This window comes from Antechinus flavipes, chromosome 5 (genome assembly GCF_016432865.1).
Source record: "Antechinus flavipes isolate AdamAnt ecotype Samford, QLD, Australia chromosome 5, AdamAnt_v2, whole genome shotgun sequence".
NCBI lineage: Eukaryota > Metazoa > Chordata > Mammalia > Dasyuromorphia > Dasyuridae > Antechinus > Antechinus flavipes.
Window position 1 is genome coordinate 235,304,106 of NC_067402.1, and position 26,114 is coordinate 235,330,219.

The 26,114-nt window shown below is 36.4% G+C and overlaps 1 protein-coding gene across 3 annotated transcripts in view; it reads right to left on the minus strand.

The window, feature by feature from the left end:
• DENND5B (DENN domain containing 5B) overlaps positions 1-26,114 on the minus strand; it is a 265,655-nt gene that overhangs the window by 186,886 nt on the left and 52,655 nt on the right. For all 3 annotated transcript variants that reach the window (XM_051962773.1, XM_051962774.1, XM_051962775.1), the window contains exon 2: positions 13,029-13,138. In XM_051962773.1, coding sequence (XP_051818733.1) covers positions 13,029-13,138 — 110 coding nt within the window. The remainder of the gene's footprint in view (positions 1-13,028; positions 13,139-26,114) is intronic.

Here is a 26,114-nt window from a genome sequence, read left to right on the forward strand (position 1 = left end):
TCACTACAATCCTGGATTTTAGTGGGAAAGCAATTAACTGAATATTAGTCCTGGAATACAAGAATACAGCACTTTCTGTACAATATCATTATGAGTGCACTCCATGCTGAAGAAAGGAAGGCAATTAATCAGCCTAGAGGGTGGTCAGAAAATGCTCAAATTACAGAGGAACTTCAGGAAAATATAATGGAGTTAGAGACAGACACACTTTACTCAAACTTAAAAAAGGAATTAGAGAAACGGAGAACCAAAGAAAAACAAATGAAGGTTGAATCAGAGATAGTTAAAATCAAAAGAAAATTCGCACTACTGGCTGGTGTGTCTGGAGACAAAAGATGTGAGGAGTTTAAGGAGAGAAAAGCAGCTGCACAGGAACTCAAGGACAGTTACAAAAATAAAGGGAGAGAAGGAACAGATAAGCACAGAGAAGCTAAGATAGCTGGTAAGGTTGATAGGAGAAAAAACCCAGATTGCCTGCCAAGTCAGGACCAGAGGGTTGTAAATCAAGACTTTAAAAGCAAGAAGCAAGCGCCACCTAGTGGTGCTATAAACTCGGAAGATGAACAACAAAGGACTGCACAGAAGAGCGGAACAGACCAGGAATCTAAAAGTAGGGAGAGGGTGACATCTAGCGGTGAAATGTCTACACTACAAAGAATGATAAAGAATCTACAATTTAATAAGGATCATGATACACTAGTAGAAACTGGATTAAGGTATTTCCCAGTTCTGGAGACTGCTGTTAATGGGAGACCTCCACAGCGCAGTCATACTTCAGTATCACCTAATGCTATTAAAGAATTGAAAAAGGCAATTACAGAATACGGTCTTAATTCACCCTGTTAAACTACGCCTAAAAGATATGGACGACTTTTATACTCAGTACAAACGACTGGAAGTTAGTTTTTCAAGCTATCCTGACACCTGGAGAATACATTACATTCCTAAGCCTGTTATCTGAGGAATGTAGAAAGATGGCAATCAAGCATAACCCTAACAATGCCCAGAATGCAAGCCAATATTATGACCAATTATTTAGATTGGGGGATTATGCCACAGATGGACGTCAAATACATTTTCCTATAGAAACTTATGAAAGATTAGCCATCTGCATAGAAGCAGTTTATGGGGAAATCCTGGTAAAGGTAACTGGAAAGGTTTCTTTAACCACATTAAAACAGAGAGATGATGAACCATTTGTGGACTTCTGTGTTACAGTGCAGGAAGCTATATCCCGTATCATGGGGGATGTAGAAGGAACACAAATAATCATGAGAGACATACTCAGAAATAGCTGCAATGGGGATTGTAAGAGAGCAATGATAGGGCTTAGAAAGGATGCAAGCATAGATGATATGATGCAAAGGTGTAAAGATGTAGGAAGTACAGTATGGGAAACAATAAACTGGGAAAACATTTTTACAATCAAAGGTTCTGATAAAGGCCTCATTTCCAAAATATATAGAGAATTGACTCTAATCTATAAGAAATCAAAACATTCTCCAATTGATAAATGGTCAAAGGATATGAACAGACAATTCTCAGACGAAGAAATTGAAACTATTTATAGACATGAAAATATGCTCCAAATCATTATTAATCAGAGAAATGCAAATTAAGACAACTCTGAGATACCACTACACACCTGTCAGATTGGCTAGAATGATAGGGAAAGATAATGGGGAATGTTGGAGGGGATGTGGGAAAACTGGGACACTGATATATTGTTGGTGGAACTGTGAACAGATCCAGCCATTCTGGAGAACAATTTGGAATTATGCTCAAAAAGTTATCAAACTGTGCATACCCTTTGATCCAGCAGTGTTTCTACTGGGCTTATATTCCAAAGAGATACTAAAGAAGGGAAAGGGACCTGTATGTGCCAAAATGTTTGTGGCAGCCCTGTTTGTAGTGGCCAGAAACTGGAAATGAGTGGATGCCCATCAATTGGAGAATGGCTGAATAAATTGTGGTATATGAATGTTATGGAATATTATTGTTCTGTAAGGAATGACCAGCAGGATGAATACAGAGATGTTTGGGGAGACTTACATGAACTGATGCTGAGTGAAATGAGCAGAACCAGGAGATCATTATATACCTCAACAACAATACTGTTTGAGGATGTATTCTGATGGAAGTGGATCTCTTCGATAAAGAGAGCCTTAATTGATCAAAGATGGACAGAAGCAGCTACACCCAGAGAAAGAACACTGGGAGATGAATATAAACTGCTTGCATTTTTGTTTTTCTTCCCGGGTTATTTATACCTTCTGAATTCAATTCTCCCTGTGCAACAAGAAAACTGTTCGGTTCTGCACACATATATTGTATCTAGGATATACTGCAACCCATTCAACATGTAAAGGACTGCTTGCCATCTGGGGGAAGGGGTGGAGGGAGGGAGGGGAAAAATCAGAACAGAAGTGAATGCAAGGGATAATGCTGTAAAAAATTACCCTGACATGCGTTCTATCAATAAAAAGTTATTAAAAACAAACAAACAAACAAACAAAATCAATGTTCAAAATCCCAGCTAGCAGAACTGTCACATAAAAACAAAAAGGGGGAATTGTAAGAGGGCCTGCTAACTCCCCGTCAGCCTTGGATATTGCACAGGAGAGAGAGCTCAGGTAATCTGAGGGTAGTCTTGTAAGGATGAACAAGATAGTGCTGGGAGGAAGGGGGTCCCACCCTAAGGAGCAACATGGCAGTTCCCAAGAGAGATGTGCCGGACCTTAGAGGGGAATACCTTGAATATCCTTATTAGGAAAGGAATGCACACAACACATCTACGTGTAGCTTCCTGTAGAGAATCATGTATCTATTATAGAGTAGGATGTGATTACGTATGAAATAGTAACTAGAAACAAGCACACCAAGATGATAAAAGGACCTGCAATCCTTGTAATAAACAGTGTCTTACACCACCCTGGATCTCGCCCCTCATTGCTCACAGTTTTCGCCATTTCAGGTGGACAGGCAGTGCTGGTTACATAAGGCCTGTTTCACTCGGGGGTTAGGACCGAGACTCCTAACAGAAAGCCCCAATAAGTTTTATCTAGGTTCTAAACATGTCCTTGCTATAGATTTCCAATCACTAGGGCTTAAAATTTCATAAGCCAAATTCTCTAATATCATCTTAACATAAGAGTCAAACTCTTGAATAACAGGGTATGTTTTAATTTTAAATCAGACATATGCTGTCCTTTTTTAGCTTTAACTAGTGCCTTTTGTAATGTTGTAAGTGTTGTTTTGTAATGTTGTAGGGAGTGGACAAAGCTGCTTCATAGGTGGTAGTGTCTGTGTTACTGCTCCTTCCCCTCCTCCTTCTCCCTCCACCCATTAAGGGTTAATTGAGGGGGGTAGGGTCAGGGGATGGGGAATGCTCTAATGGCTTCTGCTGTGAAGCACCACATTCTTTAATTTCATCAACATTGTACTTAACTTCTTATCTAATTCTTCATGCTTTCAACTGTTATATTAGTACCTCTCTCTCCTGCACTTTCTTCTTTTTCCTTATCATATAACTTATGTAATTCCTTAAAGCCAATTGTATTAAATTATATATATAGAATGTTTCTTTAGGAATTGAATCAGGACCATTATCATTGTAATATTCAATTAATTGCTCTCCTACTAATTTCCACTTATCTGGCTCTAATTCTTCTTCCTTAGAGAACCAAGGAGATATGTATTTAAATGTTTCGAAGAGTTCAATGATCTGTTTCCAAGTTACAATCAAACCTTGTTTTTTTTTTTTTTTAAATCAAACTATGCACTTTACACATTTTACTTGAGGTGGAGAAGGCTCCTTTCTAAACATTTGTCCCATTTTCAGCTGAAACACTAATTTAGCCCTTAACGAAGTTTTATTCTGTCTATTTTTGTACTCACCCTAATTTCTGGGTAATGGAGACTTTTTCACTGAAATATAGGATGTCAGTTTGGACTTCTGAATGTAAATCCTTAGTCTCACGAGTCTCACGTTCAGACACTAAAATGTAAATGTTCTGGTTGGTTTTCTGGAGGTCTTGGGGCCAGTCTTCATTTCAGCAGAGTAATCACCACGAGAATAAACAGAGATAAAGTCCCTAAGTCTTTATTGTCTCTTTCACAGTCTTATCTCTTTGCCTGGGGCTTGGCTAGTTTTCTGGAGGTCCTCCAGAATCATTTTTAAATGATGTCTTGTTTGAAATCATTGTTTTCTGTGGGGGAGGTAGGAGGACCACCATGATGGTCTCTGTCTTGAACACTGTCTCAGTTGGAGAGCTTGTGCTCCAGCTTCCAGTCCTCTGTCTTTTCTGGCTCTGGCTCTGAACCCTTAGGTCTGACTCTGGCCTCTTAAATACTTTATTATAATTAAATCATTCCAGTATACTGAGTATAAGCCAATCATTATATCACTAGGGAACCATTATTTGATGTAAATTTAATTTACTCATACTGAACTAGAGAACTATTAATCACCATGCTAATCTAGATAACCCTTGTCTTATCAATTCCACTGAGTTAATAACCTTGTAAGAATCCTTGTTTCAAGTACAAAGTTCTGGCCCATTATAGTTAACTATGAATTGTTCAGTGTGGGAGGAGGCTGAGAAAGGGAAGGTCACAGAAATTGAGCTATAGGAAGAAAGGTGTGAGAAATGCTGCAAAGTTAGGTTTCCATACTTTGAGATAGTGTGGGATTGGGATAGTGGGTACCACTGACCAAGAGGTTTTCAGAATGTGAGAGGTTAATAAGGAAGATTAGGATTCATAGAATAATTAAGTGTATAGTATGGGCTAGCTCCCTGGAGAGCCTCAGGATCAGCTAGCGTCAGGATAAATCAAAGACCTTGGTCTTTAGGGGGAAGAAGTGAAGGAGGCACTTATCATAATGGAGCCATTGTCTCACATTGAACAGGTAGCCTTAAGTGCTTTCTTGTCTGATTTAGAGTTTCAGCCCTCTACAATTAAGTGATCAATAGAAGCCTTGAGCAAACAAATTGAGGGGCTAGGAAGGCACAAATGGATTCAGCCAATCAAACAGAGTCTTGTGGTTTTCAGAAAACCACAATCTGAAGATAATAGCTTATTCAGCCCAAACTAGGTGGGGTCAATAACCTGACTTAACCAAATCACTACTCTGCCTGCTTAATAAGCTAACTGAACATTAAACAACAAACCTAAGAGAAGGAGTTTTCCACCACTTTTGAACATGGGATGTATTATTGGAGGAGAGGGGGTGCTTGTTTTATACATATTAAGGGGAAACATGTAGTAGGTATATCAGAAAGATTGTAACCCAGATAAAATGGACCAATCCATTTTTTGAAGGGAGAAGCTGCATCACTTGAGCAAGTATTAAAGGTTCCCCCATTTCTATACTCAGTGTTCCCTCTTCCTGAAGAGCAGAAGTGCCTGCTTCTGGCTAGAAATGATTCTTTAAGATTCTTCTTTAATAAGTTTTCCTTAATATCTGATTTTTAGTGTCAAGAGTGTTATTTCTAACAAAGAGAAAAACCAAACAAATAAATAAATTACCAAAGATCCTAAAAAGGAAAAAAAATTAATTAAAAACCTGCTACATAAAGTGATAAATTTAAGAAGAAGAGATTGAGAACAGGGAATATGGCCTCCAGATCAGCTAAAAAATCCAGATATATGTAAATATTGTAAAATGAAGGAAATCAAATCAAGACCTTTAGAGGAAGAAAAGAGAAAAAAAAGAGTTGTGAAAGAATTTGTGGCCTATATAAAAAAAAATAATTGGCGATATAGCAAAACTTGAATCTATGGTAGGAAGTCTCACCAAAAAAACAAACAAAAAACACAACCAATGATCAGAAACGCAAATACATAGAAATTAAGTACAATATAGAAGAGAAAAAAAAAAGTAATAATATTAAAATAAGAAAATGGAAATAGTCAAGACAGTGGAGTAAGATGTATTATTACACCTACCAAATTTGCCCACCAAACCTCCTCCATGTAGAAATTTCATAGGGAAATCCCGGGGGAAAAAAATCAAACCAAGTCATTTTTCTAGCCCAGAAAGACCAAGGAAAAAGGGGTCTGACAAATAGTCCAAAGCACCCCAGTGCCCATGAGCTACAACTAAGCACCAAGACAGGAAGTATTAGGGCAGAAAGCAATCTAGAAGATCCTTAAACTAGCACATATTACAGAGAAGGTGCCAACTGGAAGTTTATTACTCACCATCCAATTCCAGGTTACCAATCTAGGGCAGAGAGGAGTAGTTATAATTTTCCTTATATTGAATCAGCCCAACATTGTTGATATAAATGCATTTTGGTCATGTTTTATAATCTTTTTAATAGATTCTTATAGCTTCTATATTATTATTTTATTTTATATTCTTGCATCAATAATCATTAAAGGTACTGATGCATATTTTCATTGTTTAACTTTACTTAAATATCAGAAATATATTTGTGTCATATAAGGAGTTAGGAAGAATTCCTTTTTGTCTATTCATTGGAATTCATTCTTCTTTTAATGCTGTGGTAGAATTTACTTGTAAATCTATCTGGTCCTTGGGTGGTTTTAAATTTAAATAGCCCAATAATGACTTGTTCTATTTCATTTAACTAATACTGAGCTATTTAAATAATAAGTATTATTTGAATAATAATCTACTAATCTACTAGATTTGAAACTTATTATCTTAGATGCTCTTAAGCATAATATGATTCCTTCGCTTATCTTTTTACTGCTTTTATTTTTAATGATGTCTTGTCTGAAATCATTATTACTATTCTAACTTTTTAGGTTTTTTTCTGTATGAATCTTTATTTTTCAAGTTCCTCCCCCTTAGTCTGTCTTCTATTCAACTACCAAAGTGATTTTTTAAAATTTAAGTTTGACCTTATCATCCTCTTTACTTCAGAGTACAGTGGGAAAGCAGGTTCAGTAGACAAGAATAACCTCAACACCTTTCTCAAAGCAGAAGGCTTTATTATTGTATAAAGCAGGGATGATCAAGCATCATTAAGGGACTGTTTAGTCTAAGAGGATACTTTAGGATGAGTATTTTATAGGAAAAGGTAAGGCTATCAGGGTCCAAAGAGGAACCTCACACAGTGCAATGAGGAAGGCTTTGATACCTAAGGCACCCGAATGTGATCTCTGCAACCAGCAGGGACTGCCTCGTGAGTGGGAACTCTAATCATATTGAGAATACATCAATGGGAGACATCTTCTTCTCTTATTGGTTGTGCATGTGACTTCATAAACCCGATATAAGTAATGGGGACCAGGAAGTGGAAGAGTACAGGATGTGATTGTTGTAGAATAAAGACTCGTACTGACAAGTCGCTGTGTCTGGGTGCTCTGTTGAAGAAAGAACAGCTGCTCGATGAGGCAGAAGCTGGAAGCATCTAAAGGCCTGGGATAAGGTAAAACTGGCCATCAGTAATCTTGGTAGAAGGTTACAAGTACGCGGCACAGCATTTTTAGGATTGCCAGGCCCTGCAAGGGAAGGTTCAACAGCCTCATTGAGAGAATAGAAGGTATAAGTATCTTAAGTACCATGATGAGTTGGACAGAAAAGAAGTTAAGTATAGTAAGTACCTTGCTGAGGAGAAGAGGTGTGGTGTTTTTCACATTCAAAGCTCGGTTTTCCGTTTCAATTCTGCCTATTGCAGAACATGTACCCTTAGGGTATTTCCCATTTCCTGACTCTCCTCCCTCAACTCCGCCTTCATGGATAGGAGGAGGAAAAACGGAATGACACCATTGGCATCTCCCATGAAACAGTTTTGCCCACAAGATAGATCCTCATGGGGCTTGGCTCTAGGGCCCAGGCAAAAAACACTTGGGACTTGATGGCAACTATTATACCCAGAGTCTTTAAGCAAGCTGATGGGGGAAGGACTTGCAATTAGGAAGAATAGAGTTATATGCCACTGGAACTACTGAGATATCCCCCCTGGAGAGCTGAAACCTGTTCCTGTCTGGCCTATAGATCCCTTCCCTCCACACACAGTCGGCTTGACCATTTTACCCTGAGAGTACTTACAAAACAGTGTCCATCCATATACTGATTTGGGAAACTAGGGTATGTGTAGCTAATATCCCAGTCACTAATATAGGTAGATAATATCTGATCTATCATCCAGAAGAAGTAGTAGCATCAGGTTTACTGAGGCATACTCCTAATAGGCAATTTGGTGAAATTTATCCAAATTTTGGTTCCCAGCAACAGAATCCAGGAACATTCTAGACTGCAGTTATTACAGCTGACCATTCTATGCTCAATATCTATGTGAATGCCATAATATTGAAAGGATTGATAGACAGGTGCAGATCGTACAGTCATTAGATATGCCAGTTGCTTCAATCATTGGCCAAAGATTACATCAAACACCCGTATGTCTGGTATAGGAGGATCAATAGTAGCTGAAATTAGTGCTACCCCTTTGAGATAAGACAGGAGTTTTTACTCCTTTTGTAGTTAAAAAATCCCCATCAATCTGTGGGGAAGAAATTGTTTCTATTCTATCCCTCTGGATAAAGAAGATATGAAAAGATTTGAATGGACAGTTTTGCCAAAGGGAATAAAAAATAGCCCTATTATGTGTCAAATATATGTGGTTGCTGTTTTTACTCCTGTAAGAAAAGCATTCCCAAAAGTTGTGTTGTTATATTACATGGATGACATCTTGGGGTGTGCACCTGAGGAGCAAATGTTAGAAGCATGTTTACAAAAGACCATAGAAACATTAAGGAATTAGCAATTGTATATAGCCCCAAGAAAAAATTCAAAGGCATGCTCCTTTTCAATATTTAGAATATGAAGTATATCATAAGGTGCTTACAGTACAAAAACTTTAAGAACAGAGAAGCTGAACACATTAAATGACTTTCAGAAATTGATATTCAATGGATGCATCCAGTGTTAGGCTTAACTATCTATCAATTACAACCATTATATAACATTTTAAGGGGAGACACTACTTTAGACTCACCATGACAGCTTGCAAAAGAAGCTCAAAAGGCTTTGAGAGAGGTTGAACTGGTTTTATTCAATGTAGTTGAAAGAGTCACTTGGAAATATCAGTTTTTGCTACATAAGAGGCACCCACTACAGCAATGTCATCAAGGAGACAGGGTGATAGAGTGAGTGAACCTTCCAGCACAACCAGAACAAAGCCTTACTCCTTACCCAGTGCTTGTGGCTAGAATTTTATTAAAGGCCAGTTTGGGATAACAAAAGAGGAAGCTAGACGCATAGTAAAAACCTGTACAGTTTGCCTTCTTTTCCACACTCCTACACTCCCTCCACGGAAGAACCCTCATGGTTTGAGACCCAATGAAACTTGGCAAATGGATGTGACCCATGTTAAGACCATGGATATATATTCTCAATTCCTTATGGTTTCACTCCAATCTGGAGAACCAGTTAGGCATGATCAGCCATCTTTATCATTGTTTTTCCATAGCAGGAATCCCATTTGTACTTCAGACAGATAATGGACCAGCTTATATATCTTCTGATTTTCAGTCCTTCTGCATTGAATTGGGCATTGCCCATTCTCCTGGCATTCCATATAACCTATTGGCCAAGTCATTGTTGAATGGGCTATTTATACCCTCAAGATGCTCCTGTCTAAACAAGAAAAGGGAGTACTGAGGTTCACACAACCCTTCACCCAACTCACAAAGACTCACTTAGATGCAGCAATATACACATACAATTACCTACAACTTTCATATTCTGGGAATCTTACCTCAGCAAAGTGTTTTTGGCACATGCAAAAGACACAGTTGAACAATAAATTGGCCAACAACAAGAGCCCTCTGTCCACAGTGATGTGGAAGGGTTTAGATAGCATCTGGAAGGGCCCGGGTTGGGTCAGGGTTTGGGGACCCAGCTATGCTCTTGTCATTCTAGATGCAGACCCAACAGCAGAGGAATGGATCCCAACCAGGAACATCCATGACCTGGGGAATTGAGAAGAGAAGGACCAGACGACGACTTTGTCCCCGACAATGACCCAGAACAATTGGTCGGATGTCAGCAGCCCTTCAGATGCTGATGATAGCCATGTCCCTCCTGATCCTGACACCAAAGATAGCAAAGATAGCACCAGTGCCGCAGCTGAATTAGACGACCCTAGTTGATGCACAATGCCTAAACGCTGACAAAACTGGACAATGCACTTAGGCGTTTCTCTCATGTTCTCCCGCTATTCATATGGTGGGCTGGGGAGAGGCTTTGCCCTATTTTCCACTTGTAGGTAATGCCTTTAAATTAGTGGGTTAAACACCATGTTACCTTTTCTTGGTTTTGGTTCCTGTTGGGCCTAACTCTATTTTCCTTTTTGTTTGCCTCTGTCCTATTTTTATATACCTTGTAATCTCATTAATTAAGCTAGCTATTGTTGATGTCAAAGTTAGATTGATGCAATAAGGCACCCAAATGTCATCTCTACAGCTAGCAGGACTGCCTCATGAGCAAGAACTCTAGTGGCATTGAGAACACATTATCAATGGGAGATGTCTCCTTCTTTTATTGGCTGTGCTTGTGACCTCATAGACCCAATATAAGTAGTGGGGACCAGGAAATAGAGGAATGCAGGATGTAATTGCATAGCATAAAGACTTGTGTTGGCAAGCTGCTGTGTCCGGGTGCTCTGTTGAACAAAGAACTGCTACTTGATGAGGCATCCAGAGGCATCCAAAGGCCTGGGATTAGGTAAGACTGGCAATCAGTAATCTCAGTGGGAGGTTACATTCTTTATTTACTAGTTAGACCCTCTCAAAGGAGATGTTTACTTCTTAACCATTGGCCACATTTTGAGAAAAATAAGGAATAGAAATATGTAGCAGAACCCAAGCTTCTTAGTATCATGTTTACTAGGACTCAAGGTCCCTGTATCTGGGTGCACGGTTAACCATGTCCTGTTTACCACAAACCAAGTGTCATGTACCTGTCCTGGTGGGCAACAACAACTTGTTTTTCTTCCTCTGCCCCTAATTATAAACAGAGGCCCTGCTGTGGCCTATTCCAAAAGAGCTCCAATTCCATTATTCCTTCAAATATAAAACTTTCCTTTTCTCACCTTCTTAAATTTTACTCTTCTTTGCTCTCAAAGGTCCAATATCATTGGCCTATTTGCTAGTCTTCCCATGTGACATTATTTTCCATCTCTGTCTCTTTGCCCTAGCTATTCCCCGTGCCTGAATGCTCTGCTTCCTTACATATGCCTTCTGCTTTCCCTGGCTTTCCTTTAAGATTTGCGTCTTTCTCCTCCCAGCTGCTAGTTCCATTCTACTCTTTCTCTCTCTCTAAGTCAGTCTCTCTGTCTCTCTGTCTCTCTGTCTCTCTCTCTCACATCCACACACACACCCACCCACAAGTATACAGACTATCTATCTACATCTTGCACATGCTTAATATATGCTCCTTCTTCAAGGCAAGGGACTGAAAGTTTGTTTGTTTTTGCCCTTTTTTGTATCATCCATGCTTAGCATTGTGTCTAATGTATTTAATAAATATTTATTAACTCTCTAACAATTTCATCACTTCATTATGATGTCCTAATCTTTTCATCTTACCCTTTGTTTCAATCCTTTAAAACTATTCTCTGCTTTCACTATGATAACTAATTACTATAATCTTCCTAGTCTTTTCTGGCCACTAGCATCAACTCCCTCCACCACTTTTTAAGCTTCTTTCTATATACTGTCTTTCCCTATTAAACTGTGAGCTCCTTGAGGGCAGGAACTGTCTCTTGGTTTTTGTATATGTCTCCCGTGCTTAATACAGGGCCTGATACATAACAGTTTAATAAAGGTTTACTGACTAATTCTTCCTCTTTCAATTCTGACTCATTTTCTTCAGTACTCAACACAAGGGCCAACTCTTACAAGAAGTCTTTTCTGATTTCTCTAATAAATCTCATGATGAATACCTCCAATGAAGGGTAAGGTCTTTGAAGTCAAGTATTGCCTTGGTTTTACCTATTTTCAGTACCTAGTAAAAAGACTGGCATTTAATAAGTGCTTGCTAAATGCTTAATGAAATAATTTGCTTAGTTCTGGTTGATGACAGCATCTATATGTTAATTAACATAAAATTTCAGAAAATAACAGTGAAAGAGTTATGTATATCTTAAACTAGATGTACAGAGTTAAACTCATGATCCTTTCTCCACATCTTCCACACATCTTCTATCTTCATTATTGTAAAGGGCAACACCATACTCCCAAGTCTTTGTTCACAACCTATGTGTCATTCTTAACTCCTATCTCTCACCACTCTTCCCACTTCCTCACTCCCACCATATCCAATTTGTTGCAATATCTCTCAAATAAAACTCCTTCTCTGACACTCTGCCACTATTCTGGTACAAGCCCTCATCATCTTCATACCTGGATTATAGCTTACTCTTTGGTCTTTCTGTCACAAGTCTCTTCCCATTCTAATCCATTCTCCATCCAAAGTGATTTTCTTAAAGCACAGATTCAATCTCCCTACTCAATAAGCTCTAATAGTTCCTTTTCATCTACAGGATCAATACAAAATCTTTTGCTTAGCATTCAATACTCTTCATAACTTGGCTTCCTTCTACTTTCCCAGTCTTCTAACACCTTACTCCCTAGATACACTTTTTTGATCCAGTGATACTGACCTCTTCTGGCTGTACCATGAATAAGATATTTCCTCTCTTGGCTAGAGGCATTTTCTCTGTCTTCCATGCCTAGAATACTCTTCTTCTTCATCTTCACCTATTACTTCCTGGTTTCCTTTATATTCCAACTAAAACTTCATCTTTTATAGGAAACCGTTCCCAATTCCTTTTCAATCTAGTGCCTTTCTTTCTGTTAAATATTTCCTACTTATTCTGTATATAGCTTGTTTGTATATATTTGCTTACTTGGCTGCTTGCTCCTTGAAGATAGAGACTATCTTTTATTTCTTTTTCTATTCCAAACATTTAGCACAATGTCTGACACACAGTAATCACTTACTGTTTATTGATGGGTTAATTTACTGACAGAAGAAATATACATACCATATTGACTGCATCTTGATCAAAGGGGTTCCATTCTATATTTTGAGGATAGTGAGCCAAAACTTTGGACTTGAAAGTTCTTCTCAGGGGACTTTGATCAAAGTTTTCTCCTAGGAAGAAACAATTAAGCTTTTGTAAACAACTAGAGGGTTTAAAATAGTTATTCCTAGCACTTTTGTTTCAGACAAAGTTGTAATAGGTATACTGACATATATATATATATATTTAGGTTTATATTTAAGTGAAAAAATAACAGCTTTAAATAAAACCTTGAAAAATTCAAATACACTAAAACTTTGTTCAAGTTCTTTTTTCAAGACAAATTTGTATTGAACTTTATAAATAATTAAACAGATGCTCTTAATTAATTATAAACTTGGTATATTTTCTCATTGTTCTTAACTCTTATTAGGTTATAGACTGATAGTACTACAACTAGATTACAGACCTGTAACATTACACACAATAAAAGGAAGTGATTTTCTTTGAGTTACTTCTTATTATCATTCTTGACAAATACTGCTGTTAAAAAAAATCATGCAAAGGAAGCTATGTGAATATTGAGGGAGGAATCATACATGTACACCATTCAAGCCCAAGACTAAATAAAAATTCAGAAGCCTGTGGGCATCAGAAAAGTGGACGGATCATAAAAACCAGCAAAGGTGCAGGTAAATAAACTTTAAAAACCTGCCATAATGGATCAATAACATATCAGAGGCACCAAAACCTGTAGCGTGCTTTACCTAGAGATAGAAAAATTGGTTAATTTGAAACCTGAAGCACTCTGATCATTTTCACCAATAACATCCAGTCTGGAAGTCAGGAGCACTCAAACCAGAACAACCCATGCTTTCAAAGCACTTAGATCTGAAGAAGGAGGAAGAGGCACCTGAAAACCATTGACATAGTGAGCACAGATAAAACAGAAGGAGATTCCAGAAAATTCAGATCAGAACTAAAAGGACTGGGCACACGAACCTAAAATACAGAAGGAGAAGGCAAAATGTCCAACTGGTAACTGTCATTCCTTATCCATTGCTGAGTCCCATATCTGGGTAGACTGAGGAGGCAACTTGTATCTAAAGATGGTATTCCTGGATTAAGAACAGTCATGGGCCTCAAGCTATGTACTAAGAATATAGAAGCAAGTGCCACTGTGTGGCTCTGTCTCTGGGAACAACATGTGTCAGGAGGCTGGGATGGATAGAGGAGGAGGATAGATGAGGTGGGGTGGAGTAGTCCTCAGTTTCAACCTCCAGTATCGTCTGAATATTGTCTGAACCTAGCAGCAGAAAAAAAAAAAAACAGTTAAGAAGTCAAGTCACAAGTATTTAAGTGCTTACTATGTGTCAGGCACTTTGCTGAGCACTGGGAATACAAAATACAAGCCAAAGTCACTATTCTCAAGATTCCTTCTAATGAGGTATGACAATATATGAAAGGGAGCTGAAAAGTGAGAGAAAAGGGTAAAGCACTAGGACTTGCTGGCAAGAATCTTTCATTCTTGGATCCTTCTTGGAAACAGAAGTGCTAGGAATAACACACTAATGGGAGAAAGGGGATTTGGGAATAGAGAGGGAAGGAAGCTGAAGCATGATGGCAAAGAACAGGAATTCCAGACCAAACCTAGTTCTATCAAATCAAATTAAGCACCTACTATATACCAAGCACATAGTGCCAAGCACTATGCTAAATGTTGGAGATACAAAAAAAGGCAAAAATTAAGCAATGCTTCCAAAGGGATCACAGTTTAATGGGGAATACAACAAACAAACAACTATGTACAAATGGGATAAACACAAATACACAAACATATAAAAAATATAATCAAGTAGCAACAATGTCACATAGAAGGAAAGGAAAGTGGGAAGGATTTTTAAATCTCAACTTATGTGCCAGCCATTGTGCTAAGTATTTTACAAATATTATATCATTTGAGCTTCAAAATAATCCTGAATTATGAAAATACATTGCCTGACTAGACAAGTATGACCTATATAAAATTATTTGCCTTCTCAATGGGGATGGGGAGGAGACAAGGCAGCAGAAGGGAGAAAGGGAGAGAACCTGGAACTCAAAAGTTTTAAAAATGAATGTTAAAAATTATTTTTATCTATAACTGGGAAAAATAAATTACTAAATAGATTTGATTCAAAACAACAGTAGAAGGTAAGTGCTTACTGGTTAAGTAATCTTGCTATTGTTGTATATAATGATCTCCTGCTTCTGCTCACTTCACTTAGCATTACTTCCTGTAACTCCCTCTAAGCCTCTCTGAAATCATTCTGTTGGTCATTTCTTACAAAACAAAAATATTTTATATTTCATATAACATATGGTATATTTCCTATTTCATATATCATAACTTATTCAGCCATTCTCCAATTGATGGGTATTCATTCAGTTTCCAGTTTCTAGCCACTACAAAGAGGGCTGCCACAAATTTTTGCACATGCGGGTTCCTTTCCCTCTTTTAACATCTCTTTGGGATATAAGCTCAGTGGAAACACTGCTGGGTCAAAGGATATACACAGTACCTTTTTGAGCATAGTTCCAAATTGCTCTCCGAAATGGTTGGATCCATTCACAGTTCCATTAACAATGTATTAGTGGCTTAGCCTTCCCACATTCCCTCCAACATTCATTATCTTTTCTTGTCATCTTAGCCAATATGAGAGGTGTGGAATGGTATCTCAGAGTTACCTTAATTTGCATTTCTCTGATCAATAGTGATTTGGAGCACCTTTTCATATGACTAGAAATAGTTTCAATTTCTTCAGCTGAAAATTGTTTGTTCATATGCTTTGACCACTTATCAATTGGAGAATGGCTTATAAATTTGAATCAATTTTCTATATATTTTAGGAATGAGGCCTTTATCACAACCCTTGAATGTAAAAATGTTTTCCCAGTTTATTGCTTCTCTTCTAATCTTGTCTGCTTTAGTTTTGTTTGTACAAAACCTTTTCAATTTATATAATCAAAATTTTGTGATCAATAATTATTTGCAGTTCTTCTTTGGTCACAAATTCCTTCCTCCTCCACAGATGTGAGAGGTAAACTATCCTATGTTCTTCTAATTTGTTTATAATTATCATTCTTCATGTCGAGATATCATGAACCCATTGAGATGATTCAAACCAGTTCCACTTGTGTAGTGATGAAGAGAGCTATCCACACCTAGAAAGAGAACCATGGGAACAATGTGTGGAATATAACATAGCATTCTCACTCTCTCTCTTGTTATTTGTTTGCATTTTGTTTTCTTTCTCAGTTTTTCTTTTTCTTCCTTCTTGATCTGATTTTTCTTGTGCAACAAGATAACTATAAATATGTATACACATATTGGATTAATATATTATATATATAAGACCTTATCTTGGCATATGGTGTTAGGGGTGGGTCAATGCCTAGTTTTTACCATACTAGTTTCCAATTTTCCTAGCAGTTTTTGTCAAATAGTGAATTCTTATCCCAAAAGATGGGGCCTTTGGGTTTGTCAAACACTACATTACTGTAGTCATTGACTATTTTGTCCTGCTCCACTCAATTTCTAGGACTGTACACTTTGGGATACAGACCCAATAGACATATTATGGAATCAAAAGGTAGGCCCAGTTTTATAGTGCTTTGGATATAGTTGAAAATTGCTCTCCAGAATGGTTGGACCATTTCATAATGAAATATAATCCTTAAGGAGAAAGGTTTTTACTTTGAGTCTCACATTGCAGGTGTATGGAATTCTTTCTTTCTTTTTTAATTTCTTAAAATTTTTTATTATTAAAGTTTTTTATTTACAAAGCATAAATGCATGAGTAATTTTTCCAACATTAACCCAAGCTTGAATAATCTTTTTTTCCAAAATTTCCCCTCCTTTCTCCCACCCCCTAGCTGGCAGGTAGTCCAAAACATGTTAAATATGTTGAAATACATGTTAGATCCAATATGTGTACACATATTTGTTGGAATCCTTACTAACTGCTAACTAATTAGAGTTGATCTAATCTTACAAGAAGTTGTTTTGGCCAGAACCTGAAACAAGGTACTAAGTAGAACTAATCAAGACAAGGCTTGTGTTCCCACCTTTACTCAAGGGAGTCCACACCTTAAAGTTCTACTTAGTACCTTGTTTCAGGTTCTGGCCAAAACAACTTCTTGTAAGATTAGATCAACTCTAATTACTTAGCAGTTAGTAGGATTCCAACACATATTTATACAGTTATCTTGTTGCAAAGAAAAATCAGATCAAGAAGGAAGAAAAACTGAGAAAGAAAACCAAGGCAAGCAAATAAGAGAGAGAGTAGAATGTTATGTTGTGTTCCACACTCTGTTCCCATGGCTCTCTCTCTGGGTGTGGATGGTCAATGTTGAAGAGAGCCATGTCCATCAGAATTGATCATCATATAATCTTGTTGTTGCCATGTATAATGATCTTCTGGTTCTGCTCATTTCGCTCAGCATCAGTTCATGTAGATCTCTCCAATTATCTCTGAAATCATCCTTCTGGTTGTTTCTTACAGAACAATAGTATTCCATAGCATCCATATACCATAATTTCTTCAGCCATTCTCTAATTGATAGGCATTCACTCAGTTTCCAGTTTCTTGCCATTACAAAGAGGGCTGCCACAAACATTTTTGCATATGTGGGTCCTTTTTCCTCCTTTAAGATCTCTTTGGGATATAATACCAGTAAAAACACTGCTAGATCAAAGGGTATGCACAGTTTATAACTTTTTGAGCATAATTATGGATTTTTTTTCATGGAATCTAAATATACTTGATACTTTGATTGATACTTTTCTTTGATTTATTCATCAATCTAGCATTAGTTCTTGAATTGGGGCTTTATCCCCTGGCTAGGCTTTTTACATAAGGAAGCCAACCCTACTTGGTCTTACCCTAGTTTCCTTGGGTTCCTGAGCTGATATTTATCTCCTGGATTAAGGGACCCCCTGGATCCTTGAGATTTAGAATGTTAGATGTTCATAATTTTTGCTGGTGTTTCAGAAGAGAATGTCTTTGTTTAAGTACTTCAATACAATGCTACTTGATATACTGTGGCATATTTAACATGTATAGGACTGCTTGCCATCTGGGGGAGTGGGTGAAGGGAGGGAGGGAAGGGAAAAATCAGAACAGAAGTGAGTGCAAAGGATAATGTTGTAAATTACCCTGGCATGGGTTCTGTCAATAAAAAGTTATTTTAAAAAATACAATGCTAGTTACTGTTGTAACTGCTTGCTTCCACTCTTATTACTTAAAGCTATCAAAGACCTTCCTCTGGAGGTTTCAATCATTCAACCCCAATTCAAATTTTTCTAAAAGCATTTCTCTACTTTTCTGTTTCAAAACACAGAGGTGTGCAGGCTAAATATGTGCTGGCACTACATCTACTAATGAGGCTCTCCTTTTCTATTGTACATCAATCTTCTGGCTGATGTTACAGATAATTACTTACTATAATTTGTCATAGGATTTCTTGATTAGGAGGAGTAGCACAGAGCTCAGATGGTCAAAAAAAAAAAAAAAAAAAAGGGAAGGACTTAACCAAGTTTTTTCAAATTCCCATTCAAAGAATTTAAAATAACACCTCAAAACAAATTCCAGAGTGATAGAATCCACAAAAAGAACAAGGTAAAAGAATTTTCTAGTGCAATACCACTTAGAAAGTTGGCATAAAAAGTCTGTTGCACATGATCAAAAATGGAAGCACCCAGTACAAGCTACACCAGTTCAGATTGGGCACCAGCAAACGAGCAGCCCTTGGGAGTGACTTAAACAACAACAGCAACAGTAACTTTGGTAGCTCTCAGTTCACAGAGGGTAAGAAGGGAAAAAAAGATATTGCAGGAGTTCATTAGTTGGCACTAGAAAAACTGTTGCATTACCCATATTCAGATCTCCCAGGGCAAGGAGGAATACTAACATGGCAGAACTTGAAGTCACAGTTCCACAGTAGAAAAGAGTATGTGGGATTGCTCACAAATACAGGCAGGAAAGCAGTGATCACATCTCTCAAGATAGTATCAGCTTGAAAGGATGAAAAATTTATAGAGCCCCAAGGGGTCTTAAAATTTTTATCTTAAATTTGGGCTCTGCTTCTGGGCAGGGGGGGCATTGTCTGGAGCTTCACGTTTTTTGTTTCTAAAGCCAAGAAACAGTATAGAAAAACGAGCAAGCAACAATAACAAAAAGAACCTGACCATAGAAAGTTACTATGGTGACAGTAAAGATTAAAACACAAACTAAAAATAAGATAACCATGTCAAAAAAGGCTATATACAAAACCTCAAAGAAAAATGTGAACTAGTCCAAGAACAAAAAGAATTATTGGGAGACTACTAAAAGGATTTAAAAAACAACTAAAAGGGATAGAGAAAAAATTTGGAAAATAAATGAGTGATACAAAAAGGAAATAAAACTTTAAAAATGGGCCAAATGGTAAACAAGGCACAAAAGTATCCTGAAGAGAACTTTTTAAAGAGCAGAATTAATCAAATGGAAAAAGATATATGAAAATTAAAGATTCAAAATAGGTCTTAAAATTGACCAAATGGAAAAAGAAATACAAAAGCTCACTGAAAAATGATACCTTAGAAAATCAGAATTGGAAAAATGGAAGCTAATAACTCCATAAGATATCAAGAAACAACAAAACAAAATGAAAAAAAAAAAAAGAAAAAAAGAAAAAAAATTGAAACATCTCATTGGAAAATGAAACTCAAGGTGAGATAATTTAAGAATTATTAGATTTAAATGAAGGTGGCCTAGCTGTACCAGATCTAAAATTATATTATAAAACAGTGGTTACCAAAACCATTTGGCATTGGCTAAGAAATAGACACTAGTTGATCAGTGGAATAGGTTAGGTTCAAAGGACAAAACAGTCAATGACTTTAATAATCTAGTGTTTGACAAACCCAAAGATCCCAGCTTTTGGGATAAGAACTCACTGACTGACAAAAATTGCTGGGAAAATTGGAAATTAGTATAGCAAAAACTAGGTATTGACCCACACTTAACACCATACACCAAGATAAGGTCAAAATGGGTTCATGACCTAAGCATAAAGAATGAGATTATAAATAAATTAGAAGAACATAGGATAGTTTACTTCTCAGACCTGTGGAAGAGGAAGGAATTTATGACCAAAGAAGAACTAGAGCTCATTATTGATCACAAAATAGAAAATTTTGATTATATCAAATTGAAAAGCTTTTATACAAACAAAACTAATGCAGACAAGATTAGAAGGGAAGCAATAAACTGGGAAAACGTTTTTACAGTCAAAGGTTCTGATAAATGCCTCATTTCCAAAATATATAGAGAACTGATTCTAATTTATAAGAAATCAAGCCATTCTCCAATTGATAAATGATCAAAGGATATGAACAGATAATTCTCAAAGAAATTGAAACTATTCCTAGCTATATGAAAAAATGCTCCAAGTCATTATTAATCAGAGAAATGCAAATTAAGACAACTCTGAGATACCACTACACACCTGTCAGATTGGCTAGAATGACAGGGAAAAATAATGCAGAATGTTGGAGGGGATACAGGAAAACTGGGACACTGATACATTGTTGGTGGAATTGTGAATACATCCAACCATTCTGGAGAGCAATTTAGAACTATGCTCAAAAAGTTATCAAACTGTGCATACCCTTTGATCCAGCAGTGTTTCTACTGGGCTTATATCCCAAAGAAATCTTTTTTTTTTTTAATTTTTATTTAATAATTACTTTATATTGACACTCGTTTCTGTTCCGATTTTTTTTTTCCCTCCCTCCCTCCACCCCCTCCCCTAGATGGCAAGCAGTCCTTTATATGTTGGATATGTTGCAGTATATCCTAGATACAATATATGTTTGCAGAACCGAACAGTTCTCTTGTTGCATAGGGAGAATTGGATTCAGAAGGTATAAATAACCCGGGAAGAAAAACAAAAATGCAGATAGTTCACATTCGTTTCCCAGTGTTCTTTCTTTGGGTGTAGCTGCTTTTGTCCGTCATTTATCAATTGAAACTCAGGTCTCTTTGTCAAAGAAATCCACTTCCATCAAAATATGTCCTCATACAATATCGTTGTCGAAGTGTATAATGATCTCCTGGTTCTGCTCATTTCACTTAGCATCAGTTCATGTAAGTCTCGCCAGTCCTCTCTGTATTCATCCTGCTGGTCATTTCTTACAGAACAATAATATTCCATAACATTCATATACCACAATTTACCTAGCCATTCTCCAATTGATGGGCATCCATTCATTTTCCAGTTTCTAGCCACTACAAACAGGGCTGCTACAAACATTTTGGCACATACAGGTCCCTTTCCCTTCTTTAGTATTTCTTTGGGATATAAGCCCAATAGAAACACTGCTGGATCAAAGGGTATGCACAATTTGATAATTTTTTGGGCATAATTCCAGATTCCAAAGAAATCTTAAAGAAGGGAAAGGGACCTGTATGTGCAAGAATGTTTGTGGCAGCCCTCTTTGTAGTGGCCAGAAACTGGAAACTGAGTGGATGCCCATCAATTGGAGAATGGCTGAATAAGGGGCAGCTAGATAGTACAGTGGATAGAGCACCAGCCCTGAAGTCAGGAGAACCTGAGTTCCAATCTGGCCTCAGACGCTTAACACTTCCTAGCTGCGTGACCCTGGGCAAGTCACTTAACCCCAATTGCCTCAGGGGAAAAAAAAGTAAAGAGAGAATGGCTGAATAAATTATGGTATATGAATATTATGGAATATTATTGTTCCATAAGAAATTACCAGCAGGATGATTTCGGAAAGACCTGGAGAGACTTACATGAACTGATGCTGAGTGAAATGAGTAGGACCAGGAGATCATTATATACTTCAACAACCATACTAGATGATGATCAATTCTGATGGACATGGCTCTCTTCAACAATGAGATGAACCAAATCAGTTTCAATAGAGCAATAATGAATTGAACCAGCTACACCCAGCAAAAGAACTCTGAGAGATGACTATGAATCACTCCATAGAATTCCTAGTCCCTCTATTTTTGTTTGCCTGCATTTTTGATTTCCTTCACAGGCTAATCGTACACTATTTCAAAGTCCGATTCTTTTTGTACAGCAAAATAACTGTTTGGATATGTATACATATATTGTATTTAACTTATACTTTAACATATTTAACATGTATTATTCAACCTGCCATCTAGGGGAAGGAGTGGGGGAAGGAGGGGAAAAGTTGGAACAAAAGGTTTTGCAATTGTCAATGCTGAAAAATTACCCATGTAAATATAAAGCTATAATAATAAAAAAAAAAAAGCTATTAGATTACCAGAAAGCCATGATCAAAAAAAACAAAAACAAAAAAAACAAACATCATACTGCAAAAAATTATTAAGGAAAAGTGTCCTGATAATTGTCCTGATAATGTAGAATTAGTGGATAAAATAAAAATGATTACTAAAAGAAGAGAACTATATGGAGACAGTGTTGTAAAAATTGAGTGAAGGGCCAGGTTTCTTTCTCCAAAGATCATGTACTTTACAAGGAGTGGGACCCTTTCTTTGTGAGACTAAGTTGGGGCTATCTTGGCATTGAAAATTGAAACTCCCATATAAGGTAATTTAGTAATCCTAAAGGTGTGGTTGGGTTGAAAGTTTTTTTCTCATTTATGACTTAGATGTGAAGTCATTTGTCTTGACTATTAGAGCAAAGATCCAGCCTATAGGAAATGTTAGCTCAGGCCCCCATATAATTTTAGTCCGTTAACTGGGCTTTTCCTCTCCATAGTTGCTTGTGGGGAGGGAGATGCCCTTTCTCGAGAGAGCATAATAAAATTCCTTTCTGCTTTTGCCTTGAGAAATCTCCTTAATTTATTTGAGCCGGTAGTCTTTGTCCTACACATTACTGAAATTATTAAAATAGAAATTACTGATCAACTCCTAAAAGAGGTCCCAGGTCCCAAAATGAAAATACCCAGGAATATTTCAGATTTTCAGAGCTCCCAGATCAAGGAGAAAATACTGCAAGCAGCCTGAAAAAAACACTTCAAATATCATAGCACCATGATCAAGATAACATAAAATCTATCAGTTTCTACATCAAAAGACTTGGAGAGCCTGGAATATGATATTCTGGAGGATCAAAAGCCAGGCTTACAATTAAGAATCACCTACTCAACAAAACTTAATATAATTCTTTAGGGGGGGAAAAATTGGACATTTAATGAAATAGATAGAAATAGAACTTCCAAGACTCCCTGATGAAAACATCAGAGCTGAATAGAAATTCTGATTTTCAAATAAAAGACTCAAGAGAAGCATAAAAAAGCAAATAAGAAAGAGAAATCATAAAGGCTTCAATAAGGCTAAACTGGTTGCATTGCTATTGGGAAACTTGATGATAATAGAATGATATCTCCCCCTCCCCCCCCAAAAAAAAAATTAGGGGAAAGAGGAATGCACTGGGGGAAAAAGGTAGGGAGAAAAAAAAGTTCCCTGGGCCAGATAAGTTCACAAATGAATTCTACCAAATAGTTAAAGAACAATTAATTCTAATACTATATAACCTACTTAGAAAAAACACAGTCCTACCAACATTACTTTTATGGTGCTGCCTGATTCCTAAACCAGAAAGTGTTAAAATAAAAGGGGAAAAAAAGTACACCAATTTCCTTAAAAAAAGATTGATGCAAAAATTCTAAATAAAACACAAGCAAGGAGACAATAGCAATATATCACAAAGATCATATGCTATTACCAGGTGGGAATTAAATCAAGAATGCACACTTGTTTTATATTAGAGGAACTGTTAATATAACTGAACCACATCATGCATCCATTCTTATTAAAAACACTAAAGCGCATAGGAATAAATGGCACTTTTCTTAAAATGAGAAATAGCATCTATCTAAAACCATTAACAAGCATAATAAGCTAGAAGTCTTCCCAACAAGACTAGAAGTGAAACAAAGAAACCTTTATCATCATTATTATTCCATACTTTATTATAAGTGTTAGCTATAGCAATAAGGCAAAAAAGAAATTGAAGAAATTATTCTAATTTGCCTATTCTAGGCAATGAGGAAACAAAATTATCATTCTTTGCAAATGATATGATGGTATAATTAGAGAATCCTACAGAAATCAAAAAAGTACTTGAAATTAACAAAGCTAATTTATTTTAAATTTTATTTAAATTATTTTTAAGTTCAAATTTTATTTATTTAAATTTTAAATTGTTAGTTTAACAAAGTTAAACATTCAACAATTAATTCAATATTATTTTCAAAAATAAGGAAAGGAGGGGCAGCTAGGTAGTGCAGTGGATAGAGCACCAGCCCTGAAGTTAGGAAGATCTGATTTCAAATCTGACCTCAGACCCTTAACACTTCCTAGCTGTGTGACCCTGGGCAAGTCACTTAACCCCAATTGCCTCAGCAAAAAAAAAAAAAGGATTAATCCTAGCAAATTCCACTTATGAGATAAAGGTGTGTATTACATCTAAAGTAAGGAATTTATTACGATATACCCATAAAAATACAAGAGAATATATTAATTATCATTATGGAAAGATTGTTTAATTATGATGACAAAAAAAAAAGAAAAAAAAAGAAGCACCAGAGTATATTTCATGAAAGTAAGTTTAACTCCTATTTTGAAAAGAAATATCAGAATCCTTAGAGATAAGAATGGAAAAGTTGTGCTTTCAGGGTGAAATTAACAGTTGAAATTATAGCTGATAAATCATTGCTGTCTTGGTTTTATTGTTTGTTAGTTAACAGTTGAAATTATAGCTGACTATATAATTAGCTATGATCATTTTCATAGCTGATACATTATAAATCACTGCTGTCTTGGTTTTATTGTTTGTTACAATGATGACAAAAGCATAATTATTCTGATTTTTATTTATGATTAGGAAATTGGGGGGAATCTAAAAACACCTAAACACTTAGAAAAAGTTTCTCCAACTTATTAAATAAATAATATTTATTAAGGTAGGGGGCTTTGGAGTTCATTAGTAAAAGAGAAAAGTGATTAAATGTTCATGATTAGAAATTAGAAAATATCCTTTAAGAAATTTAGAACCACCTGACATAAATAATATGTAAAAGTTGATTCTAAATTTCTCCTTAATAACAAAAATCAACATAGCTTTCAAAGGAATCAAATACTTAAAATCATCTTTTAAATTTTTTTATTTTATTCTGAACTTAAAACAAGCACATCTATTATGTACAACTTGCTATTCTTTTAAAATATGTAATAAACTTATCATATAACTTTTTTCTTTTTTTCTTCACCTCCTCCCCACTATACAAATAACTACCATTAGGCACAAATATGTATATATTTGTAAAAATCATTCTATACATACTTCTATTTATCAGCTCTTTTTCTGGATATAGATAGAATCTTCCTTCATATGTGTTTTATAGGTTTATTTGGGTATTTGTAATAGTCAAGATGATTTAGTCACTCAAAGTCATTCTTTTTTTAATTTGTTTTTTTGCTGAGGCAATTGGGGTTAAGTGACTTGTCCAGGATCACACAGCTAGGAAGTGTTAAGTGTTTGAGGCCAGATATGAACTCAAGTCCTGCTGATTTCAGGATTGGCACTGGCAGGGGTCCTCAAACTTTTTAAATAGGGGGCCAGTTCACTATCTTTCAGACTGTTGGAGGGCCAGACTATAGTAAAAACAAAAACTTTGTTTTGTGGGCCTTTAAATAAAGAAACTTCATAGCCCTGGGTGAAGGGGATAATCGTCCTCAGCTGATGCATCTGTCCCGCGGGTTATAGTTTGAGGACCCCTGTGACAGACACTACACCAACTAGCTGCCTCTCAAAGTCATTCTTAAAACAGTAATTTAAACAATATTAAAACAATTCTTAAAACAATAAAACTATATGCAATATCTTCTTGATTCTGCTCATTTTAAATATTATTTCCTGCAAGTCTATCCTTTTTTTTTTTTTTAAGATTATTGACCTCATCATTTCTTACAGTATGCTGGTTAATGGGTTTAGGCAATTCTCTTTGGGCATAATTCCAGATGACACTCTCCAAGATGGCCACATCAATTCACAGTTCTA